This window comes from Pteronotus mesoamericanus, unplaced genomic scaffold (assembly GCF_021234165.1).
Source record: "Pteronotus mesoamericanus isolate MK-2021 breed Mesoamerican mustached bat unplaced genomic scaffold, CSHL_Meso_final contig_130, whole genome shotgun sequence".
Lineage (NCBI taxonomy): Eukaryota > Metazoa > Chordata > Mammalia > Chiroptera > Mormoopidae > Pteronotus > Pteronotus mesoamericanus.
Genome location: NW_026555060.1, coordinates 16,476,302 through 16,497,896, shown reverse-complemented (window position 1 = coordinate 16,497,896; position 21,595 = coordinate 16,476,302). Strand labels below are relative to the sequence as shown.

The following is a 21,595-nucleotide window of genomic DNA, read 5'->3' as shown; positions in this document are numbered from 1 at the left end:
AGATGTTTCAGGGTAATTTAGTGGCCCCTGAGGGTTGGCTTCCAGACTATCTCTGGATCCAGTTCTGTTCTGTGTTCATTGAAGACATTTAGAGATACCTAATGCTGCTGAAAATGTAGCCAGTCACTTGGAACTTTTTATTCCTGGAAGTTTTCAAAATGCAGTGTTAAATAGAAGCACCAGCATTATGGAGTAATAGCTGATCCAACAGGACTTCTGGTCATGGCCTTCAGAACCCCTTGGTGTCTCTAATTAGCCAATCTGATGATATTTGTTACCTGCCTCCAGTGTGCCAAGCTCTGGTTTGCTGATAACGTCACAATTGTTGGCTGGAGTGCTTTTCTTTCCCCTTTGTAGGCTAGTGGTTTCAGCAGAAACCTGTCCTTTATGAATGTACTTGCTGCTGCTGGAAAACAGCCTAATGAACTGCCCTTGAATCTGAAGTTTTTCGGAACATTAAAATTTGGCCAGACATCAACACATAACAAGAGTTGTGTAACTTATCAGACACCTCCTCCTGGGCATTTATCCTAAGAAAGTAATTCAAAGGAACAAAGCTATATGTGCAAAGATGTTTTTAAGAGCACTACTTTTAAGAACCAGAAACTGGCTATTCTGCAATGTCCATCAGTTAGGGAGTGCTTGCATAAACCATGAAAGTTCAATTCAACCAACTATTAGGCATCCATTGAAAATGATTAACAGGTAATTAAGGGCTTTGGCAGGGACAGTGTTACTTACTGGCTGTGTCTTTGGCACATCTTGAACTTGGTAAGCTTATATTTGTTTTCGTCTGTGAAATGTGGATAATGACAGTAGTAGTCTTGATACAGAATTAATGGGAAAAATAATTTGAAGTGCTTTATCACAATGATTGGCACTTAGTAAGCACACAATAAATGTTAGTTATACTTACATAAATAAATGGAAAAGACAAAGTGTAGTCTACATTTAACCCACATTGTAGACTTCGGGAAAGTTGGAGAAAAAGAGAAATTAGAAGATGTTGAAAGTAGGTGACAGAGGACCGTTCTCCAGCACTGAGACTTGTGATATGCAAGGGCAAGGCCTCTGTAATTTTGTCATCCAAAATGACAAAAAGCAAATTAAAGGGGAAAGGTAGAAGTATTTGGAAGAAGTAATCTGTTGTTTCAGGAAAACATTCTTTCTAGAGATACTCTGTTTGGACACCATCTGAGTAGAAGTTTAAAACAGTCCAGTCACTGTGGTGGGATAGAAGGTTCATTCTACAGATTAGAGTGGGCTGGGAATCTTTTTACCCCAGTTCCTAAATATATAAATGTGTAAATATAATGACATTTTGTAAACCCTCAACCAAGGGCAAAATGCTAAGAGCTGGCCAGTGCCAATGAGTCAGAGTGATCTAAGCCAGGGCTGGTCACACAAAGGCCACTCCAAAAGGTGAAATATCGGAAGGTGAGAGTAAAAACAGGCTTTGCTAGTTAGAATGACCTGTCAACATGTAATTATTGAAACGAGGTTTGCTCACATGTGACAATTGCGGAATGGCCACTGTGGCCAGAAAGGTTAGCAAAACCAGGAGGTGAGTGACCATATGAGCAAGAGTGTGTTTCATAAATATGAGAAAATCAAGGCCCACCCCATGAAACATATGACCAAGAAGAAATACAGTCTGTGCAAATCACACAGCCTAAAGAGAGAAAGGAGCCCTCAGGAATCTGAGTTTATCAAAGCACAGTTCAAGGTAGAGCTGTGTAGCCATCAAATGCAATAGCAGAAGCAGGTCAGACTTTTTGGTAGTGAAGACAGCAAGAAAATGCAGCGGGAATCTGAAAGACATGCAGTCAAAGTTCAGGTGATATGGACTGAGGAAAGAAAATATCTGCATGCACACACATACACACTAGAATGAGGAGACCAACCTGAATCCTGCTCTCCAGCCACTGGTAGCCAAGAGACAACTCATTCCCAAGTGAGACCTTTCTCTGTGTTGTATGTACATGCACCTAAATTGCTGTTTGGTAAAACTGCACAGAATTTACTCAATGCAATTTGCATTCAAACTTTTGTCATTTCCTAAAGCACAGCGTATTACTTTACTCAGGCTGCCATGACAGAATACCTTAGGCTGGGTGGCTAAGAAAACAAATGGATTTCCTCACAGCTCTAGAGGCTGCAGGTCCAAGATCAAAGTGTTGGGCAGGGTTGGTTTCCCCTGAGGCCTGTCTCTGTCCCTTGCAGATGGCCTTTTCTTTGTGCTTTCACATCCCTAGAGTCTCTTCCTCTTCATACAAAGTCAGATTGGCATAGAGCCCATCATCATGACCTCATTTGAACATAATCACCTCTTTAAAAGTCCTGTCTCCAAATATGGTTACATTAGGAGGTACGGAGGATTAGGACTTCAACATATGAATGGGGGGGGGGTGTGAACTGGGAGGGGCACAATTCAGCTCTTAACACCCAGCTTAAACCTCTTCAAGTGATGCAGATCACTTATATCCTGACCTGAGAGCACCCACTGACCACTTGTCATTTGGCTATCAAAGCAGAGTCTGTCTCCCCTTGACAAAGTCATCTAGGCAGGCATATTGGCAAGGACACATGTAATCCGTGCTGGAATTGGTGCTTCATCAACTAATCTTAACATTGATGCCCACCCATGAAACCTTTCACACACAATTATAATAGTGTAAAAGGTATATAGGTAAGGATTAGAAGAGCCATGAAAAATGTAGTTTCTTGTATTTAGATGAAGGAGTAATTATTTTGTTTAACAATTTAAGCAGATTTTAAACTAAAAACAATTTGAACAGAGGGAGAAGGTGGGTGTCTGGAAACAGGTAATCACTCTTTAATAGGTGTAGTGAATATAGAGCCAGGGACCAGGGAGCTGGGATTCATGCCTTATGTTCAAAGCTAAAGCATGGGAGTCCCATGGAATTTAGCCCTTCATGAATTCCCACTTTCTAGTGTCAGCTAGTACGTTGTACTGCATGTTGAAACACACCAAGGACAATACTTCCAGGAGACAATAGGTTTTTTCTCTCTCTAATCCCATTCCACTTCCTCCCTAAAAGGAGATAGGAAGATAATGGCAGCTTTAGGAACTATAACCCCCAACCTTACAACCAAAAGTCATCCTCCTCTTAGTTGGTCATAGAAACAATGCAATAATGCAAGATCCTTGCCAAAGCCAAGAATACGTGTGGAGTGACATGGCGGGACAGATATCTGAAGGAACAGGAGAGCTTTTATCACGGTGCTCTTTTGTTCCTTTCCTTGTTACATGTCACTAATAGCCAGGATTCAGATTTCACAAATTCCCCTTTAGAACAGAGTTCAGGTTATGGGAAGAGGAATCAAAGACAGGTCATTCTAACTAGCAGAGCCTGTTTTTACTCTCATCTTCCGATATTTCACCTTTTGGAGTGGCCTTTGTGTGACCAGCCCTGGCTTAGATCACTCTGATACATTGGCACTGGCCAGCTCTTAGCATTTTGCCCTTGGTTGAGGGTTTACAAAATGCCGTTATATTTATACATCTACCAGTCTTGTAAACTGCCTAAAATGGAATGCCTTCCTCTTCCCTTAGGCTTAAACAAATAGTTCACATCCATTAAAACTAGTTCTGATCCTACTTGCTCTTAAAACAGCAACAAAAACAACTCTACCTGATAACCCAGCCTAAAATGATTTAAAAATGTTTCTGTCATTCTGTTGGTAGTTTAGCTTGCATTACTTTGTAAAACTCCCTATTATCTTAAATAGTTATCTCATGCTTATGTGGTCAGTAAATTTTTCTCAGTTTAATTGGTTTCCATGTTTGGTGTACTTGAGGTCAAGTGTAGCTCCACAGTTCTCCCCTTTCTCTCCTAAATCATCAATTTATCCTCTCCACTGGATCAGTCCCATCAACATATTAGGGTACTGTGATTTTTCTCATGTCAAAAAATGCTTTTGATCTCACCTTTCTAGCTACCTCCAGAACTCCTCCAAAGACTGATCAGAGGTACCATCTGTCTTTCCCTTCTTTTCTCTTATTAAATCTATTCCAATCACATTCACCCCAACTCCTCTACCTAAACTGCTCTTCTCTGGGTCTATCAGTCATCTCACTTGAGTTTTCAACACAGTAGATTATTCCATTTTCCTTAAAATTCTTCGCGCCCAGGACAGTGCATTCTTTCGGTTTCCTTCCCATCTCTGCTCCTCCCCATAGATCAGCAGGTATGTTTAGAGTGCCTCAAAATCAAGCCTCTGGGCCTCTGTTTTGACTACACTCACTGACTTGGGGATTGTCCAGTCTTGTGGCTTTAAATACATCTCAATGCGGAGGAGTCCCAAATTTACATCTCTCCCTTGGGCCTCTCCCTGAACTCTTAAGCCCATATATCTGACTGCCTACCTGACCTCTCCATTTGAATACCTAATCGACATTGTTAAACTTACATCCAACACCAAGTTTCCAAACCTACTCCTCCTGCCCTTTTCCCCATTGTCCAGTGCATGACCAGAGCCTTGGAATAGTGACACTTGAACCTTTTCTCTCTCTCATACTCCACAGCTGATCCATCAGCACATCCTCTGGCTCAGCCACCAGAATGTCTAGTGTCTGACTACTTCTAAGCACCTCTATTGCTCCCACTCTGACCCTGGTCTCTTCCATCTCTCAGCCAGATTATTCATTACCTTCATGTTGATTTCCTGGCATTAGCCTTTGCCCTGGTTCAATGGTTTTTAAACATTTATCATCCACTAATCCTTTTTAAATGTTAGGTCAGGCCTCTGCTAACTTCCAGTGACTTCCAAACTTACTGAGAATAAAAGCCAATGTCTTCACAATAGTCTTCAAGGTCCTGAATGATCTGATTTCCATTATCTTTCTGTTCTCACTTCTCTAGCCTTCCCCTCCTCACTCCACCCCAGTGGCTCTGGTCTCCTTGCTGTCCATCAGATATGCCAGGCCCACTCTACCTGTTTTTCAGTTTGTTCTCCCCCTCCCCCCTGCCCCCCTTCCCACCTCCTCCCCCTTCCTTTCGTCCTTTTTTTAAAGATTTTATTTATTTATTTTTAGACAGAGGAAGGGAGGGAGAAAGAGAGGGAGAGAAACATGAATGTGTAGTTGCCTCTCACACACACCCTACTGGGGACCTGGCCCACAACCCAGGCCTGTGCCCTGACTGGGAATTGAGTCAGCGACCCTGTGGTTTGGAGGCCAGCGCTCAATCCACTGAGCCACACCAGCCAGGGCTCCATCTGTTATTCTTGTTGCCTGCAATGCTCTTCTAGATATTCACATGGCATGTTGTTCATTTCCTTCAAGTGTGTGCTGATATGTCACCTTTTTTAAGTTATTTTTAAATTTTTATTGTTGACATTATTACAAATGTCCCCCATTTACTTCCCCCTTTGCCCCCCTCCACCCAGCCCCTGCACCTCCCCTAACTTCACCGCATTGTTGTCTGTGTCCCCAGGCTATGCATATATGTTCTTTGGCTAATTTCTTCCAGTCTCTCCCTACCCCCTCCTCTCTGAGATCTGTCAGTTTGTTCCATGTATCCATGTCTCTGGTTTTACTTTGTCAGTTTATTTTGTTCTTTAGATTCCACATATGAGTGAGATCATATGGTATTTGTCTTTCTCTAACTGGCTTACTTTGCTTAGCATAATAATTTCCAGGTCCATCTATGCCATTTGCAAAGGGTAAGAGTTCTTTCTTTTTTACTGCTGCAGTAGTATTCCATTGTATAAATGTACCACAGCTTTTTATCTGCTCATCTATTGATGGGCACTCAGGCTGTTTCCAGATCTTTGTTATTGTAAATAACACTGCTATGAACATAGGGTCCATATGTTCTTTCTGATTGGTAGGCCTTCCCTGACTACCCTATTGGAAATTGTGTGTATGTTTACACATGCACATACATACATACATACATACATACACAGACATGAATTTTTATTAAAGATTTTATTTATTTATTTGTAGAGAGGGGAAGGGAGGGGGAAAGAGAGGGAGAGAAACATCAATGTGTGGTTGCCTCTCATATGCCCCCTATTGGGGACCCGGCCCACAACCCAGGCATATGCCCTGACTGGGAATCAAACTGGCAACCCTTTGGTTCACAGGCTGGCACTCAATCCACTGAGCCACACCAGCGAGGGCACCTTTGTGATTTAAAAATCACCTAAAGTTCTATATTCTTATTTAGTTAATTTTACTTCTATTCCCTAAGGGCAGTGATTCTTGTGTGTTTTCTTTACCCCTGTATCCCTAACATTTAGAATATTATCTGGCATACAGTAGGTGCTCTGTAAATATTTGTTGACTGAATGAAAAAATGAATGTTTATTAAATGCCAAAGTGCTGTAATATATACTAGTGATATATTAAACAAAGACACCATTATTTCAGACTTTCAGCTTCTAGTCTAATGAGACAGTCAGACTTAATTAACCTGCAGTCATTGTGATTAAATAGCCTATCAAGGAAATACTGTGGGGTGTGAACACAGAGGAAGATCTTGTAGCTTAGACTTGGGGAAGAGAGGATGGTGGTTAGGGTAGGTCTCTTGGAGAATGTAGCATATAAACTGAGATCAGAGGTTGGAGACCTCCGGTTTCTGGTCCAGAATGTTATGATCTTGGAAGTCTTCACTCCATCTGAACAATTAAAAAGCTGAGCAAACCATGGCATGTTCTGGGCAACTCAGAGGATTGCAGTTCAGAAGGACTGGGGTGTAGTGGAGGGAGGAGTTGAAAGTGGTAACCAGAGCCAAATCACACAGGGCCTTGCAAGTCACAGAAGGAGTTTGGAATTTAAGTTGAGTTTATTATGTTGCATTGAACAGTTTGGGGCAGTGAGAAAAAGGAAGTTGTCAGGATAGGCAAGGACTTAGAAAAGAGGAGACTTTTATAATTATGCTGGAGATAATGGTGGCCTATGCAAGGTGGTAGCAGAGAAAGGAGAATGAACAGATCTGAGTCATTTAGGAAGTAGAACCAACAGGACTTGGTGCAAGGAAAATGGAAGAATCATGGACAAGAGCCTGGCTTTCTGCTTTGAAACAAGAGCCTGGATGATGAGCTAGAACATGTGAGAAGAGCAGATTTGGGTTCAGGTAGGGCAGATACATGAAGGCCTTTTGTGCATATTGTTTGAGATGAGGAATCCTAGTGGAGATATCCAGGTGTTGATTGTACAGGGTGGGCAAAAGTAGGTTCAAAGTTTTTTATATGGAAAAAGACACGCAGGTTATGATTATTACAATAGCTTTACTAACTCAAAAAATGTTACTCACAGCTCTAAGCCTACTTTTGCCCATCCCTGTATATTGACCTGGAACTCAGCAGAGAGATCTAGGATGGAGAGAAAAGTAGATTTGGGAATCTCATCAATTAGATGGTACTTGAAGCTACTGGGTGGATAAAACCCCAGGAGACATGTACAGAGTGATGGTAGAAGAAAGCCTAGGCTGGATAGGTTCTTCTGAAGCTCACCAAGATTCCAGGGCGGCTAGAGGAAGGAAAGGCGAGGAGGAGACTGATAGGGAGAGACTGGAGATTAAGAGAATTTGGTGTCTTAGAAGCCAAGGGAATGGAATATACTCCAAAAGAGAGAATACTGCCAGAGAGAGTGTTAATACTGCCAAGAAGTAAGTAAAGATGTAGTGTTCCTAGGTTTTACTAAGAAGTCCTCAGTGAGCCCTCTGAGAACAGATTCAGTGCATTGATTGTGGGGGTTGGGGGGTGATGTTGTGTCCTCAGAATATCACACTCAGACGCGTATGTCAGCGGGCCCCACTGTTACTGATTCTAACTTTGCTTACTTGGATAAGGTGGTAATTTCTTCATTTTTCCATTGTAAAGGAATATTTTCTTCCTTATAATTAATAATCTTCGGCATCATATTTTGGAAATGTTTGACTCTTCTGTTCTTCAACAGTCTTCACCCAGGGGGTTTAGAATCCCCCAATGATTCTTGATTGAATCAGTTATTATTTTATTGATTGTAAAAATGGTGATTTTTAAAAATTTTATCTTTCCTTCTCCATTTATTACTTGGCATTCTGCCTGATAACTCTGAAAGGTACTGAGCTGTAAAAATTGTCATATAAATATATTTTGCTTTGCTCTTCAAGAGGTGAGTTCCTAAAAAATTGTGTGTAATTGAGCTATATGTCCATAGGAAAATTTCAGAGGTGTGTTTCCATAATAAAAAATAAATTCCTGTAGCCTTATAAAACCTGTCTAAGAAAGGCCAACATTTAATATATTTAACAGATAAAAAAACCCTTAAATAAAATGTAAACAACCATAAGGAATCAACAGTATGCAATATGGAAATAACATATTGTACATTGTTATGACCTGATGATACAAACATATGTCTTTTCTTGCTGAAAGAGTATATAGGAATCTTTGGTAACCAAAATGAATTTTGAATATGATTTTCTGATGTGTTTGATACGTGCTAGTGAGAGCACAGGTGTTTAACATTTCACCTTCAATGCAAGAGCCAGGTCCCTCACCCTTTGGACCTCTGTTTTCGCATTGAGGTGGATAAATTGTAAGATCTCTTCAAATATTAAAACATTTTTGTATATGTTGGCTTCCTATCCCCCTTTGGCTAAAGAGAGTGGAGTTGGCCTTTGAACAAAGAGGGGCTTAGGGGTGCGGTTGAAAATCTGCATGTAACTACTAGTTGGCCCTCTGCATATGAAGATTCCCAGCTTTGGATCAAATATACTGTCTTGGCTTAGTTATCTTGTTTACATTTACTGGAATAGAAGTAGTAAGATAGAGGTCAGAGAGAGTAGAAGAAAGGGAACAAAATGTGAACAAAAAACATGAAGCATTAGGATAGATTATGGTGGGTCTAAGTTTCCCTTTCAGGAGTATATGCTATTATAGGAGTCTGTCCTTTTTTTGCCACACAGGGAGGTTTTTTAATAAAGACCTTCCTTGACGAACAAAATCAGAGATATCTTTATAAACCCGCATGGGAGAGGAGTTTAATAACCCACTAGTTCAACCTTCTTTTCTCTCCAATCACTCAACTACTCCCAGCTGTGTCCTGACAGGAACTAGTGCTTTGAATATAGCAGTGGAAGAAGGATCAATTTCTTCCCTTAGGTATCTGAGGAAAATTTATTCTGCATTGTTTCATATTTCAGCTGCCTCTTTAGCTTCCATGCCCCAGGGGGACTAGAAAACTGGCTCTCTACTTATAACTCAGTTCTTATTAAACTAATGACTCAATTAAAGCATTTTATACCAGAGCTTTCTGGTTTCTGTGACGAATGAAGGAGTGGGAGAGAGGGGAAGGGACTGGCTTATTCTGCTGGGTGACAGTGTACTTTAGGAGAAAGGCCGAGGAACAGAAGGTGATTTTGCCTTTTTGTTTTAATTTTAAAAATCTTATTTAATGATACAGGGTCTCTTAAAAAGCATGAGCCACCTCTTGCCAAGAGTGAGTGGCGAAAGAAGCTGACTCCAGAGCAATTCTATGTCACCAGAGAAAAAGGAACTGAACCGGTAAGCTAAACTGACTTACAGTTTTCTGATTAGAGGTGTGGAGAACGGGATTGGGGTAGATCTAGTTACAAAGCCTAACTGGTCATCATCTCAGACCATCATTATCCACCCAGCTGTAGAAACCAGAAACCTTTCCCTGGATGTGCCACTCTCCGCCCTCTATCGCCTCGCCATCTATTCTGCCTCCTGAATGACCTCCCAGTCACTCTGCTTCTCATCACTGCTGTTGCTGCCATGCTGGTCCAGGTCCCCCCCGGGTTCTCTCGCTGGTTGGGCTGCAGTAGCCTCCACTCTTCTACTCACAGCCATTCTTGCTCCTCATCTAGCCGTTCTCCACATGGCCTTTTCAAAACGCAAATCTGACCACATCACTCCCCTGCTCAAAATCCCTCAGTGGCTCCCCACTGCTTTCAAGGTAACGAAAAAGTGTTTAAATAGCTTCTAAGGCCCTAACGGCCCTGGCTCCTACCTCCCATACCCATCCTCAAATCCTGCCAGTTTTACCTCTTAATCTCTGAATTTTGGCCACACTGTCCTTTCATCTCTCAAAACACCTGGGCTCCCTTCTCCCCTAGGACCCTTGTACCCTGTGTTCTCCTTTCCCATCACTGGCCCCCGCCAATTCATTCAAACCTATATTCCAGCTCTCAGCCCAAACGTCACTTCCTCAGGGAAGCCTTTTCTTAGCTCCAATGTGGGTTTGCTTTTACTGGTCCTTTTCCTTCATAGCACTTGCCATTGTTGGTACATCCCTAACACATATCACAGAGTCTGGCACTCAGAAAATAAATTTCCTGAATGTTAAATGACTGAAGACTAAGAGGTGGAAACATTACTTAGACTACCTTCAACGATCTCACCTTTACTCATTTCCTGTGAGAATGGTCCTCAGTGGTTCCTTATTATAATGCCATTTTTACAGCACTGCATTTCTTAACAAGTAGCCTGTCTTAAACCCTAATATGGCCACTGGAATATAGCTCTTGAACTTGCCTATTAGGTGCCTTAATTTGTGAAGCAGGCCCCACCGAGTGGACCATAGCACAGTGGTTTTGCAAAGTTATAAAGTATTTATATCTTTACTCTAGCAGTTTTCTACAAAGTGCAAGTAGCTGTCTGTGTGCATGTGGCCTTACAATCATGGCCTCACCCTCCACTTCCCCTATGCTGAAGTCGTAAGACGGACCAACAGATCCCAGTAGATTTTTGTGAAAGACTGGTATTTTTGAAAACTTCTGTGGGTGGGATTTTAACAAAGCCTTTACTGGGAAAGAGACTATATTTGCCATTATTGCAGATGGCACAGGGGAGCCATATGTGATGCTCTGTACAGTTGTATGCATTCGCAGACTATTCTAGGCCTGCCCTGTTCTCAGGCAGAGCTTGGTATATATACAGAGTCTGGAGATGAGCTGCCTGATGTTTAGGAGAAGAAATCTGTGAGATTCTCAAACAGATGGTGCATTATACTCTGCTCATTTGGCCATTTTACAAAATGAGTCTCATCCGTTTGAACTAATGTTATAAATCCCTTTTACTTGATCCATTTCCACATTTAACTTTTTAGAATACTGCAGAACTATAAGCCTTTGTTAGCTTCATGTGGCTAAGGAAAAAGAAGTAAAACATCTAAGATTTTGATTGGTGACTAAAAATTAAAATTGAGTTCCATGTGTTTTTATCGGGGAGCAGTAATGTGCTGGCCCTCAACTAGGTATGATGAAGGAGTTTACATCAAATATCAGTAGAAGGTAGGCTTTATGCATGCCATCCTCTGTCTTCCCTCCAGATCTGCCTGCCGCTTGCTTTACCCGACTCGGAGCTCTGGGAAGAGTAATCGTCTCCCTTGCTATCTGGCTACTGATTGAGTTTGACCAATGGGAGATGCCAGAGAGATTAGATGGCAGGATCGAGAATTGGGGTTCAGGGTCCTCTCTGGAGCTGTGTCCGTCCAGGGCAGGTTGAAACTGCAGCAGGCAGCCCTCACCTACACCTGCAGTGTCACAGGCTCTGGTAACTGCCTCTTCCTTTGCCCCACAAGCCTAACAGGGGACATGTGTTCTGTGGTCATTGGCCCAGGGGTCCTTTGCCCTCCCTTGTTGGTATCCATTGGCGTCCCCACCTTTGTAAATGGTTCTGTATTAAATTATCTGCAGATTATCCCTTTGCAGTGTGTCATCTGTTTCCAACAGGTATGTTGTATTGACAAGATCATAGAAGAGAGAACTCCCATTGGTCCAGACAGACTGTCTTAGTCATTTTTGGTTGCTGTAACAATACTATAGGTTACAGGGCTTAGCCAGCACATAGTTATTTCTCACAGTTCTGCAAGCTAGAAGGGCCAAGGCCAAGGTCCCAGCAATTTGATGACGGGAGAGAGCTTCCTTCCTGGTTTGCAGATGGCCACTTTCTTGCTTTGTCCTCACGTACTAGAGGAAGAGAGCAGCTGTCTCTCTCATGACTCTTCTTATAAGGGTGCTAGTCACATTCATGAGGGCTTTACCCTCATGACCTAGTCACCTTGCAGAGGTCCCACCTCTGAGTACCATCACATCGGGAATTGGGCTTCAACAAACCTTCAGTCCATAGCACAGGCATTGAAAACCCAAGGGGTATCTTTTGTGTTATGCTGGCTCTGACCTTTCCGCACCCCCAAACAGTCATTTCAGTTCTCTGTTCTAAATAATTCTTGAACTGACCGTCTTCTTTTTATTACCAGTGCTCCTGCCACAGCTAAATCCAGGTCTGTATTGGTGGCTCTTTGGTGGTTCTTTGCCTCCAGTGTCTTCTTGCCTCTGCTCCAGGCTATTCTTATATGAATGTCATGTGCACACCCAGTTTAAGTTTCCACTGGACACATACCAGGTTTTCAAGTAAACACTAATGTGAACAACTGAGATGGAAGCTGAGTTTAGCCCTAAATAAGAGCTAGGATATATAAAATTGGGGAGGGGAGAGGGAGACATCAGGAAACCAGACAAGGAGGGGCAGCTCACAGATGTCATTTCATATCAGCTAGTGCTTCCTTTTCATTGCAGTATTTTAAAACTATAATACCAGTTCCCTGTCACTTCTGTCCAGCTGCCCCCTGCAATGACAACATTATGTTTTTACTCTTATCAGGTCATTTGGATCCCATGAGTGGGCATTTCTAGATCAACTTCAGGACTGGGAGCCCTTGGGCATGCGTGCCTCATCAGCCCAGGCGGGAGGGATCTGAAACTTCCTTCCCGTGACAGATACTTATCCCAGTGTTGGGACTGAGCATTCCGGGGGACGGGCCATGAAAAACCACCTGCTCAGTACTGTTCAGATTTCTTCAGCTAAGTGTAGGGTCTTTAAAGAGGGAAAACATCCAAGTGTGCCCAGATGGTAGCCTCAGTAGCTAAATAATGGACAATCATTGGGAATGTGCCATTAGTACCACGACAGAGGGTTTGAATGTTTGACCTGTGAACTTGTTGAGCTGGGAAATCTAGAGCAGCCAGAAGAGTCCAGCCTATTTCCTGATCAGTCCTGTGACTCAGTGAGCCATCCTGTACTTCAGCTTCTCCTCCATCCAATAAGATGGGACAATAGTTCATAGTTGGCTAGTGCAAGGGTTTCGTTTTCTTTAATTTTCTTTGACAAAAAAAGAAGTGGACAAAAATGATCCTTTTATTTTAACCAGTGACATCCAGCGTGTAAAATAACATTAAAAAAAAATGACCCAGCTTACTCAAAAAGCTCCTCCCAAAAGACTTTTAAACCTTCAGACTCTGAAGCCCCAATTAATGTTGTAATTTCATCTAAGCTGTCACTTAGGCACTGGGGCAATCTCGCCCATTATTTTACATTTATCAAGTACACAGTGTCCTCAGCACTATGTGAAGCATAGTAAAGGCACAACCCTAATTTCACTGAGCTATACTTTTTATGTATTCATATTCTGTCTTTAATTGGAGATTTCAAAGTGTTTTTGACAGGGGACTAGATTCCTGTTGTATTGACTCTATTGAAATGGAGACTGAAATCTTACACAGTCCAGGGAACTGTTCTTTCCCCTTTTCATGGACTTTGATGTTCCTAGATGAAAGGTGCTATGTAAATATAGGACATTATTAATGTCATAATTTGAATATTTTATACAATGAAGGATGGGTTGTAAATAAGTCTGCAGTCTGCTTCATTGGGGGTGTGGTAATTTTCTCCCTGGTGATATCTGCACCTTGTCAAATTAGTACAAAAGGTCTTTGGGTACTTCATCTTGGATTTAAATCTACTATAACATCTTCTAGAGTGATGCGAACCCTGAACATGATGTATCTAATTGACTTTCAGCCTTTCAGTGGGATCTACCTGAATAACAAGGAATCAGGAATGTATCACTGCGTGTGCTGTGACAGCCCACTCTTCAGGTGAGATAAAAGATCAAGAGATTCTGAAGGAGAACAGACCTCTGAGGTCCTTCAGATCTGCATCATTTGGTGCCTTGGCTAAAAACATACCCAAGTTGTTTTTAATTGTCCTTCTCATCTGGCATGGTTGCGATAAGGAGAGCTATTTATGTAAGGTACTTGCTTGTCTTAATTATTTCTAGTATTTAGAACAATTAACAAGACTTATTTGCCTATATTCTTTCTTTCTGTATCCCTGGGATATAGCAAAATAATAAAACTTGGTCGGCACCTTAAATGAAAGCTATTAGAATTTTTTCCCTGGGAAAGTATTTAAAGAAACCTAAACCATAGTAGTATTTATTTGGCCATGTGATTAAAACTGTATCTCTCCCAGGGAAAATGGATTTATAATTCAATTTAGGAAATGTAGAATTTTATGAGCACAGATTCCCCACAATGCTTGACAGTAGTGAGTACCATGCCCTCTTCTATGTAGCTAAAAGTAAATTTAATTGTCCCTTGATTTCAAAGCCTCTTTTAAGTCAATCAGGATCTGAAATCTCTCAACAAAGGCTTTTTTGTTTAGACATGCGGGAAACAGTCTAAAAAAAAGTAGATTCAGTGGAGAAGAAAGGAAAACATCTTTGAAGTCTTGTTTTTCAGAACTTCAAAGATGTTGTTTTTTTTCTTTTGCATCAACCCTAAATTGGTTTAGAATAAAATATAAATCAAGCCAGCTCTGTGAGTCTTCCATTAGGCTGTGCTTCATTATGTCCTTTGGGCTTTGAGCAGACCGGGCTTTCCTGCTAATGTGGGCTGAATTTGGAAAACCAGATCCTGCCTTCAAGGTTGAGGAACGATTAGGATTGATTTTCCTTCGTGCTCACGGAAGGGCATTCTTTGGCCCAGATCCATTCATTCTGTCAGTGGCTAGTGAAGAGACATCTAAGATGGCAGTCAGCCCAGGATGGCCTGGGGATAACGAGGAGACGAAGGTTAACTTTGACACAGTAATATGTGGGACGCATATTTTTGAGACAATTATGCCATGACCTTTGGTTCTATTAAAGAGGAGAAGTAGGATCTTGAGATGGCCAACCTGCTTTAAGCCAAAAGACCATGTTGTAACAATAACAAGGACTGCCTTGTTACTGTATGGTAACTAGGCAGATGTTCCGTTTCTGTCTTTGACTGTGAAGATGAACAATTAGAAGCCATTCTTGTAAGAGCGTTCTCCTACATTTCATTCTTGGTTGGTTTTTATTTCCCCTTCATTGGTTTATGCAATGGTAAAGTTGAGACCTTCTTCCTACCCCGTGCCCACCATCCCCTCACCGCGTAGGTCAGGCACGGAGTCACAGAATGTCGGAGCAGGGAGGACCCCAGAGACCAGGGCAGAAAACTCCATCTGGTGGAATTTTCTGCGATGGTGGGAATGTTCTCTATCTGCTCCATCCAGTGTGATAGCCACTAAGCTCATGTGGCTATTAAGCATTTGAAATGTGGCTAATGCCACTGAAAAACTGAATGTTTTATTTTATTTAACTTTAATTAATTTAATTTATAAGTCCACATGTGGCCAGGCTACTGTAGTAACACAGTTGCAGTCCAAATTAAGGAAGTTGAATGACAGCCCCAGATCACTAAGGTAGTGAAGCAGCTGAGACTAACAGGACAGCTTACTGATTCTCCAAAAACCTGTTTACCAAGTGACCGGTTTACTTACTTGTTTCTTCTCAGTCACTTAGTTGTAGTTGAAAAGTTTTCCTTTCCTTTTTTTCTTATTTCTTTTCAGTCACTTAGTTTTAGTTGAAAAGTTTTCTTTTTTTAAGGACTTTTGAGTTTGTTTCTGTTCTGTTTTGCTGCTTTTACTGCAGCCAAGACTGAGAGAAAGAAGAATATATTCATAAAAACCATTTAGGTTCCAGAATATTCTCTATTTAAAGATGTGTTTGTTTATAGTGTAACAGTGGTTAAGACTGCCTAGAAGTACATCCTTGTTCCACAGCCCTGTGATCTTGGGCAAGTTTCTTAACCTCTCTGTGCCTCAACTAGCTCACCTGTAAAATGAGCATTAGAGTAGTCCCGAACTTACAGGTTCTTGGGAATATATTCTTGTTTTGCCTCTCATTTCCCCCCACACTTTGTCCCCAGTTTCCAGCCTTAATAATAGGGAGCAGGGGTAGAGAAAAATAGACTTTCCTTCAAATGCTTGTTTAAAGTCAAAAGGAGGTGAAAAGTCAACCAAAGCTGCATAGTTAAAGAGTTGAGTGGATGTGGGACCACTGCCTTTTGGCAGGTGGGCTCGCTGCTGCCTGCAGAGTTGCCTTCACACGGAGCCACCACGGTGCGTGTTCAAGGAGAGCTGCCCCCTCTCCAAATCAGAGACCTTTAAGTCAAGATTTCCAGGGTCAGGAATACTCAGGATGTTATCGATCCCCTGAGGACTCCAGATTGTCACTTTATGACTCTGCTCCCTCCCTGCTTTCTCTCTTTACCTTCCTTCTCCTTCCCTTCAGATACCAATTCTGGAAGTATTTATAAAAATCTGGGGTCACATATTTCCTGGTCATAAATCTTAGAAGAAAACCTGAGAGCCTAATATTAGTTCCTTTCTTATGTAACATCTGATGTCCTACATGTTACTGGTAACTAATGTTGTTTAAAACCCTTTTATGAGCTTTTAAAACCCATTTTCTGATTCCTTCAAATGAACAGATATTCTTCTAAGGTAGGGTTGTGAGCTATCACCAAGATGTCTATGCTGTCGGTTTGGGGGTGGGGTGGGGGCTGTAGAATTTCCAGAAATGAGTAATAAACCAGAGAGCATATGAGAAGAGATGATCCAGAATGGTTGTAGTTTTTCAAGGGTGGGCCTTATAATCTGTTAATCATTTCAATATGTATATTAAAATTTCTAATTGGCCTTACTATTTAGGTTCCTAGTTTTGAATGATGTATGATGACCCTCTCATATTACTTGGCAAAATCTCCAGTTTCTGTTCATTGCACCAATAAAGGTTTATTGTTTCCCATAAAATGTTTTAAATGACTTTTTATTAGTCTTAGATTCATTCATTAAAAAATTTATTATATTCATAATTCTCCATTGAAATTCCTTTAATGATCACTAGTTTATATATAATGCTGAGGGTGGAAAGGATATGATTAAATGATACTTAAGATGTTTGTCCCTGGGCCAGAGTGGCACAGATGAATGTTTCTGAACCCTTGGAAAAGGATTGCAAAAAAATCCAACCTGAATTTGCAGACACTTATAATTGGATCAACAGCTGTTCAAATTTCATGGATATCTGTTATTCATAATAATAATGATATTAAAAATAATAGCTCCTGAGTTGTATACCAAGTGTCTGACACTATGCTATATAGAAAGTATCTCAGTTAATCCTCTCAGCAACCCTGTGAGGTAATGATGCCATTATTAATCTATTGATTAGGATGCTGAGGCTTTAAAAGATTAAATAACTTTCCAAGGTCACAGAGATGTAATAGGCAGAGCCTGGATTCACACCCAAGTCTTTCAGAAGTCAAAGCTCTGACTCCTCAAAGTTATACCTGTGGTTCCCAAACCTGGTCTGGGCATCCCAAGAATTCCTAGGACACTTTTAGGGGATCTGTGGGCCCTCTGTTTTTTAACTACATGTTTGTAAGGCCACATCTTCCAATCAGGACAGCGCTTCAGCAGATTGCATGCAGAAGCATATATGAAGATTCAGTAGTCCTTATTTAAGCTAGACATTAAAGAGATTTGCAAAACCGTAAAACAGCGCAACTCTTCTCACTAAATGTTTCATTTTGGAAAATATAACCATATGTCATAAAAGTGTTATTTATTTTGTCTTTTTTATTTTTCTTAAAAATGTTATTTATATTATATAGTGAATGTATTGTTTTTAAAAATAAGTGACTCAGGAAAGAAAAATTTTAAATAGTGCATACATATTTTTTAAATTCTCAGTTTTAATTTATAATTTGTTAAATATTGATATATATAACTCATGTAAACACAAGCTTCCAGTAATTCTCACTAATTTTTTAGTACTAAAGGGTCCTGAAACCAGAGTGTTGGAGAATCACTGCATTGCAGTACATGTTTATGGAAAGGTTTGTGCCCTAAACTGAGCTGCTTTTCCTGTTTGTAGTCTAGGGATCGGATTATTTGACAGACTTTTTTTTCTACTTTGCTCAGCATTTTTTCTTTTTTGGCAAGGTTTATGATTCATTTCTTCTCATTTTTTCCTTAGAGCCATCTGATTGCTATTTAAAATCAAAAAGTCTATTTTTCTAGTGCCATTTAAGGGAACTTCTCTTTTAAGGCACTTTGTAGGTCTTTGGTGCGCAGATTGCTCGTTGCTCTCCTCCTCCTCCTCTAGCTCTCCCAGCCTTCAGCATCACTGGTCCCTGTGGGCCTTCCCCAGGAAGGCCAGGCTTCACTGCAGTGATTGACTCAGAGTGATCAGGCTTATTTATTTATTATTAATAATAATCACAGTGAAGGTTCATTCATAAGCACTTACCATGTGATCCACAGAGTAGTTCTTTAAATTCTCAAAACATATCATAAAATAGGTCTTATCCCCATTTTACAGATGGGAAAACTGAGGCTTAGAGAGGTGAAGCAGCTTGCCTAATTTCACACAGCTAAGGAGTGGCAGGGGCAGCCCTTGGATTCCCATAGGCAGTCAGGTGCCTGTGTTTAAATAGTCCAAAGTTTCTGTGCTGAAAGGGGCTGTTTCATCAGATCTCACACTTTTCTGACATGCCAAACTCACGATGCCCTCCTTCAGCACTGTTATTTCATTGGGATGTCCCCCTTTTCTACAATTAGAACACACAGATTCAATCTGTGTTTCTTAATATGCAACACAGTTCACAAAGCTCCTACTGTTTTTAGGTCCTTGTCAGACTTTGAGAGGAAAGTCTTTAGCACCGAAGGAACAAGAAACCCTTTCACTGCAATGGGACAATGTTTTTAATAGTGAAGGTGGAGCGGGCAAAATTCCTGTGTTATTGATGGTCATGTAACTGGCCCTGGGATCTGGCACAGGAGGGAGGGAATCACATCTGATTGGTAGAAAAATTAGTTGGGGGATAAAAATGCTACTTGTGTGTTAATAACGGTCTTAACAGCTGTGGCTTTGGAAATGTCTTCCTTAGTTCTGATAAAAAGTATTGCTCCGGCACGGGATGGCCCTCATTTTCTGAGGCCCATGGAACGTCTGGCTCTGATGAAAGTAGCACGGGAGTCCTGAGACGTGTGGACACATCATTAGGAGCAGTTCGCACAGAGGTTGTCTGCAAGCGAGTGAGTTTCTTTGCTTTGACTGTTTGGTTTTCCCAAATGCTGCCCCAAGAACCACAAAGAGCTCTCTTGTCCTTGGCACATCTAGTAGTCACCGAAGCACATTGGCTTTCTACTCATGCTGCTTCAGCTCTCTCTTCCGTCATTCTGGGTAGATGAGAGGAAGAACCTTCCTGAGCCACTCTCTGAGTAGCCTCTCCTGTTCTAGCCTTCCAGAGCTGAGAGCAGAGTGAGAATATGAAAGAAAGAGTTGGCCTTTCGCATTTTTTTAAAAACATTTACTGAGGTGACATTGGTTCACAAAATCATACAGTTTTCAACTGTACAACTCAGTGAAACATCATCTGCCCACTTCATCATGCATCCGTTGCCCAGAGCAAAATTTCTTTCCGTCCACATTTATCCCCTCTTTGACCACTTTCACCTCCCCTCCCATTTCCCTCTAGATATCACCACACTGTTATCTGCACACTGTTATTTTAAATACATATTTGTTTCAGGTGTATAGCATAGCAGTTAGACAATTAAATAGTTTACAAAGTGATCTCATTAATAAAATTCTAGTACCTTTACTAGAATTTTACTTTACATTCCTAAAGTACTATTTCTAGTACTTTACATTCCTATGACTATTTTGTAACCTTTTCTTAAAATTTTTTTATGCATTCTTTTTTTAATTTTATTTTTTTAATTTATAAATCATGTTTATTTTATTACAGTTGTCTCAATTTTTACCCCTTTACCCCCCTCCCCCCATCCCACCCTCACCCCCGCTCCCACAGTCAATTCCCACTCTGTCGTCCCTGTCCATGGGTCATTCATACATGTTCTTTGTCTAGTCCTTTCCCCTTCTTTCCACCATTGTCCTCTTTGCCCATCCCCTCTGGTCACTTTCAGTCTGCTCCATGTTTCCATGCCTGTGGTTTATTTTGTTTGTTAGTTTATTTTGTTGAATATGGTCCACTTATAGGTGAGATCATATGGTATTTGTCTTTCATCAACTGGCTTATTTCACTTAGCTTAATATTTTCCAGTTCCATCCATGTTACCTCAAAAGGTAGGAGATCCATCTCTCTCCCCTTTCTTTTTCTATCTTCCTTCCTTCCTTCCTTCCTTCCTTCCTTCCTTCCTTCCTTCCTTCCTTCCTTCCTTCCTTCCTTCCTCTTTATTTCTTTTTTCCTTTCTTAAGTGCAGATTGACTTTATTTATTTTTTAATGTCAGAGTTCATTATAAAATATTAAACAATTTAAAATTATTATAAAGTCTCAGCAATTAAACCACTATGACACCAGCACAGAAATAATTAAGTAGATCAATAAATAAAATGAGCATTCTAGAGACAAACATATATATCTGTCTAACAATGTAATATATGAAAAAGTTGATATTTCAAATCAATGGGGAAAATAAGGCTTATTCAGCAAATAAGGTGCATGGGCCACTATTACCTGAAATAAAAGAGAGCCCTATTTCACACATTATACAAGAAATATTCAGGTGAGTTAAAAATCAACATGTAGAATCTACAGAGTTTTAGGAGAAAATACAAAATAATATTTTTCTTACCCTGAAATAACATATTCAAACCCTAAACTGCTGAGAAGTCAGCTGCTAGCCATATCGAGGCTCCCTTATATGTTACTACCTTTTTCTCCCTTGCTTCCTTTAGGATTCTCAGTTTGTCTTCGATATTTGCCATTTTAATGATGATGTGTCTTGGAGTGGGCCTCATTGGGTTCCTCTTGAATGGACCCTCTGTGCTTCCTGGACTTGTGTGACTTTTTCTCTCAAATTTGGGAAGTTTCCCATCATTATTCTTTCAAACGGGTTCTCTATTCCTTTCTCATCCTCTTCTCCTTATGGTATCCCTATTATACGGATATTATTACATTTCAAGTTGTCCTGCATTTCCCTCAATGCCTCTTCATTCTTTTTGAGTCTTTTTTCATTTTCTTGCTCTTTCTGGGAGCTTTTAGCTACCTTGTCCTCCAGCTTGCTGATTCGATCCTCTTCTTCATTGAGCCTGCTTTTGATTCCTTCTACTGTGTTTTTCAATTCAGAAATTGTATTCTTCATTTCCTCATCTCTTATTGATAGTTTCTATGTCCTTTTTGATGCTAATATAGTTTGCAGTAAGTTCCTTGTAGTTTTCCTGTAGTTTTTTATAATTCTCTCTGAGCTCACTGAGCTCATTGAGCTTTCTTAGAACTGTTGTTTGGAACTCAATATCTGATAGTTTACTTGCCTCTATTTAATCTAGTTCTTTTTCTGGAGATTTGTCCTTTCCCTTTGAGTGGGGGATATTTCTTTGTCTTCCCATTATTTGTGAGACTCTTCTCTTTTGCTCTCCATCTTAAGTTGATCTGT

At 40.7% G+C, this 21,595-nt stretch overlaps 1 protein-coding gene across 3 annotated transcripts in view; it reads left to right on the top strand.

Moving 5' to 3' along the window:
* Positions 1–21,595, top strand: part of MSRB2 (methionine sulfoxide reductase B2) — a 48,797-nt gene that overhangs the window by 759 nt on the left and 26,443 nt on the right. For all 3 annotated transcript variants that reach the window (XM_054592745.1, XM_054592748.1, XM_054592746.1), the window contains exons 2-4: positions 9,422–9,522; positions 13,843–13,919; positions 19,083–19,230. In XM_054592745.1, coding sequence (XP_054448720.1) covers positions 9,422–9,522; positions 13,843–13,919; positions 19,083–19,230 — 326 coding nt within the window. The remainder of the gene's footprint in view (positions 1–9,421; positions 9,523–13,842; positions 13,920–19,082; positions 19,231–21,595) is intronic.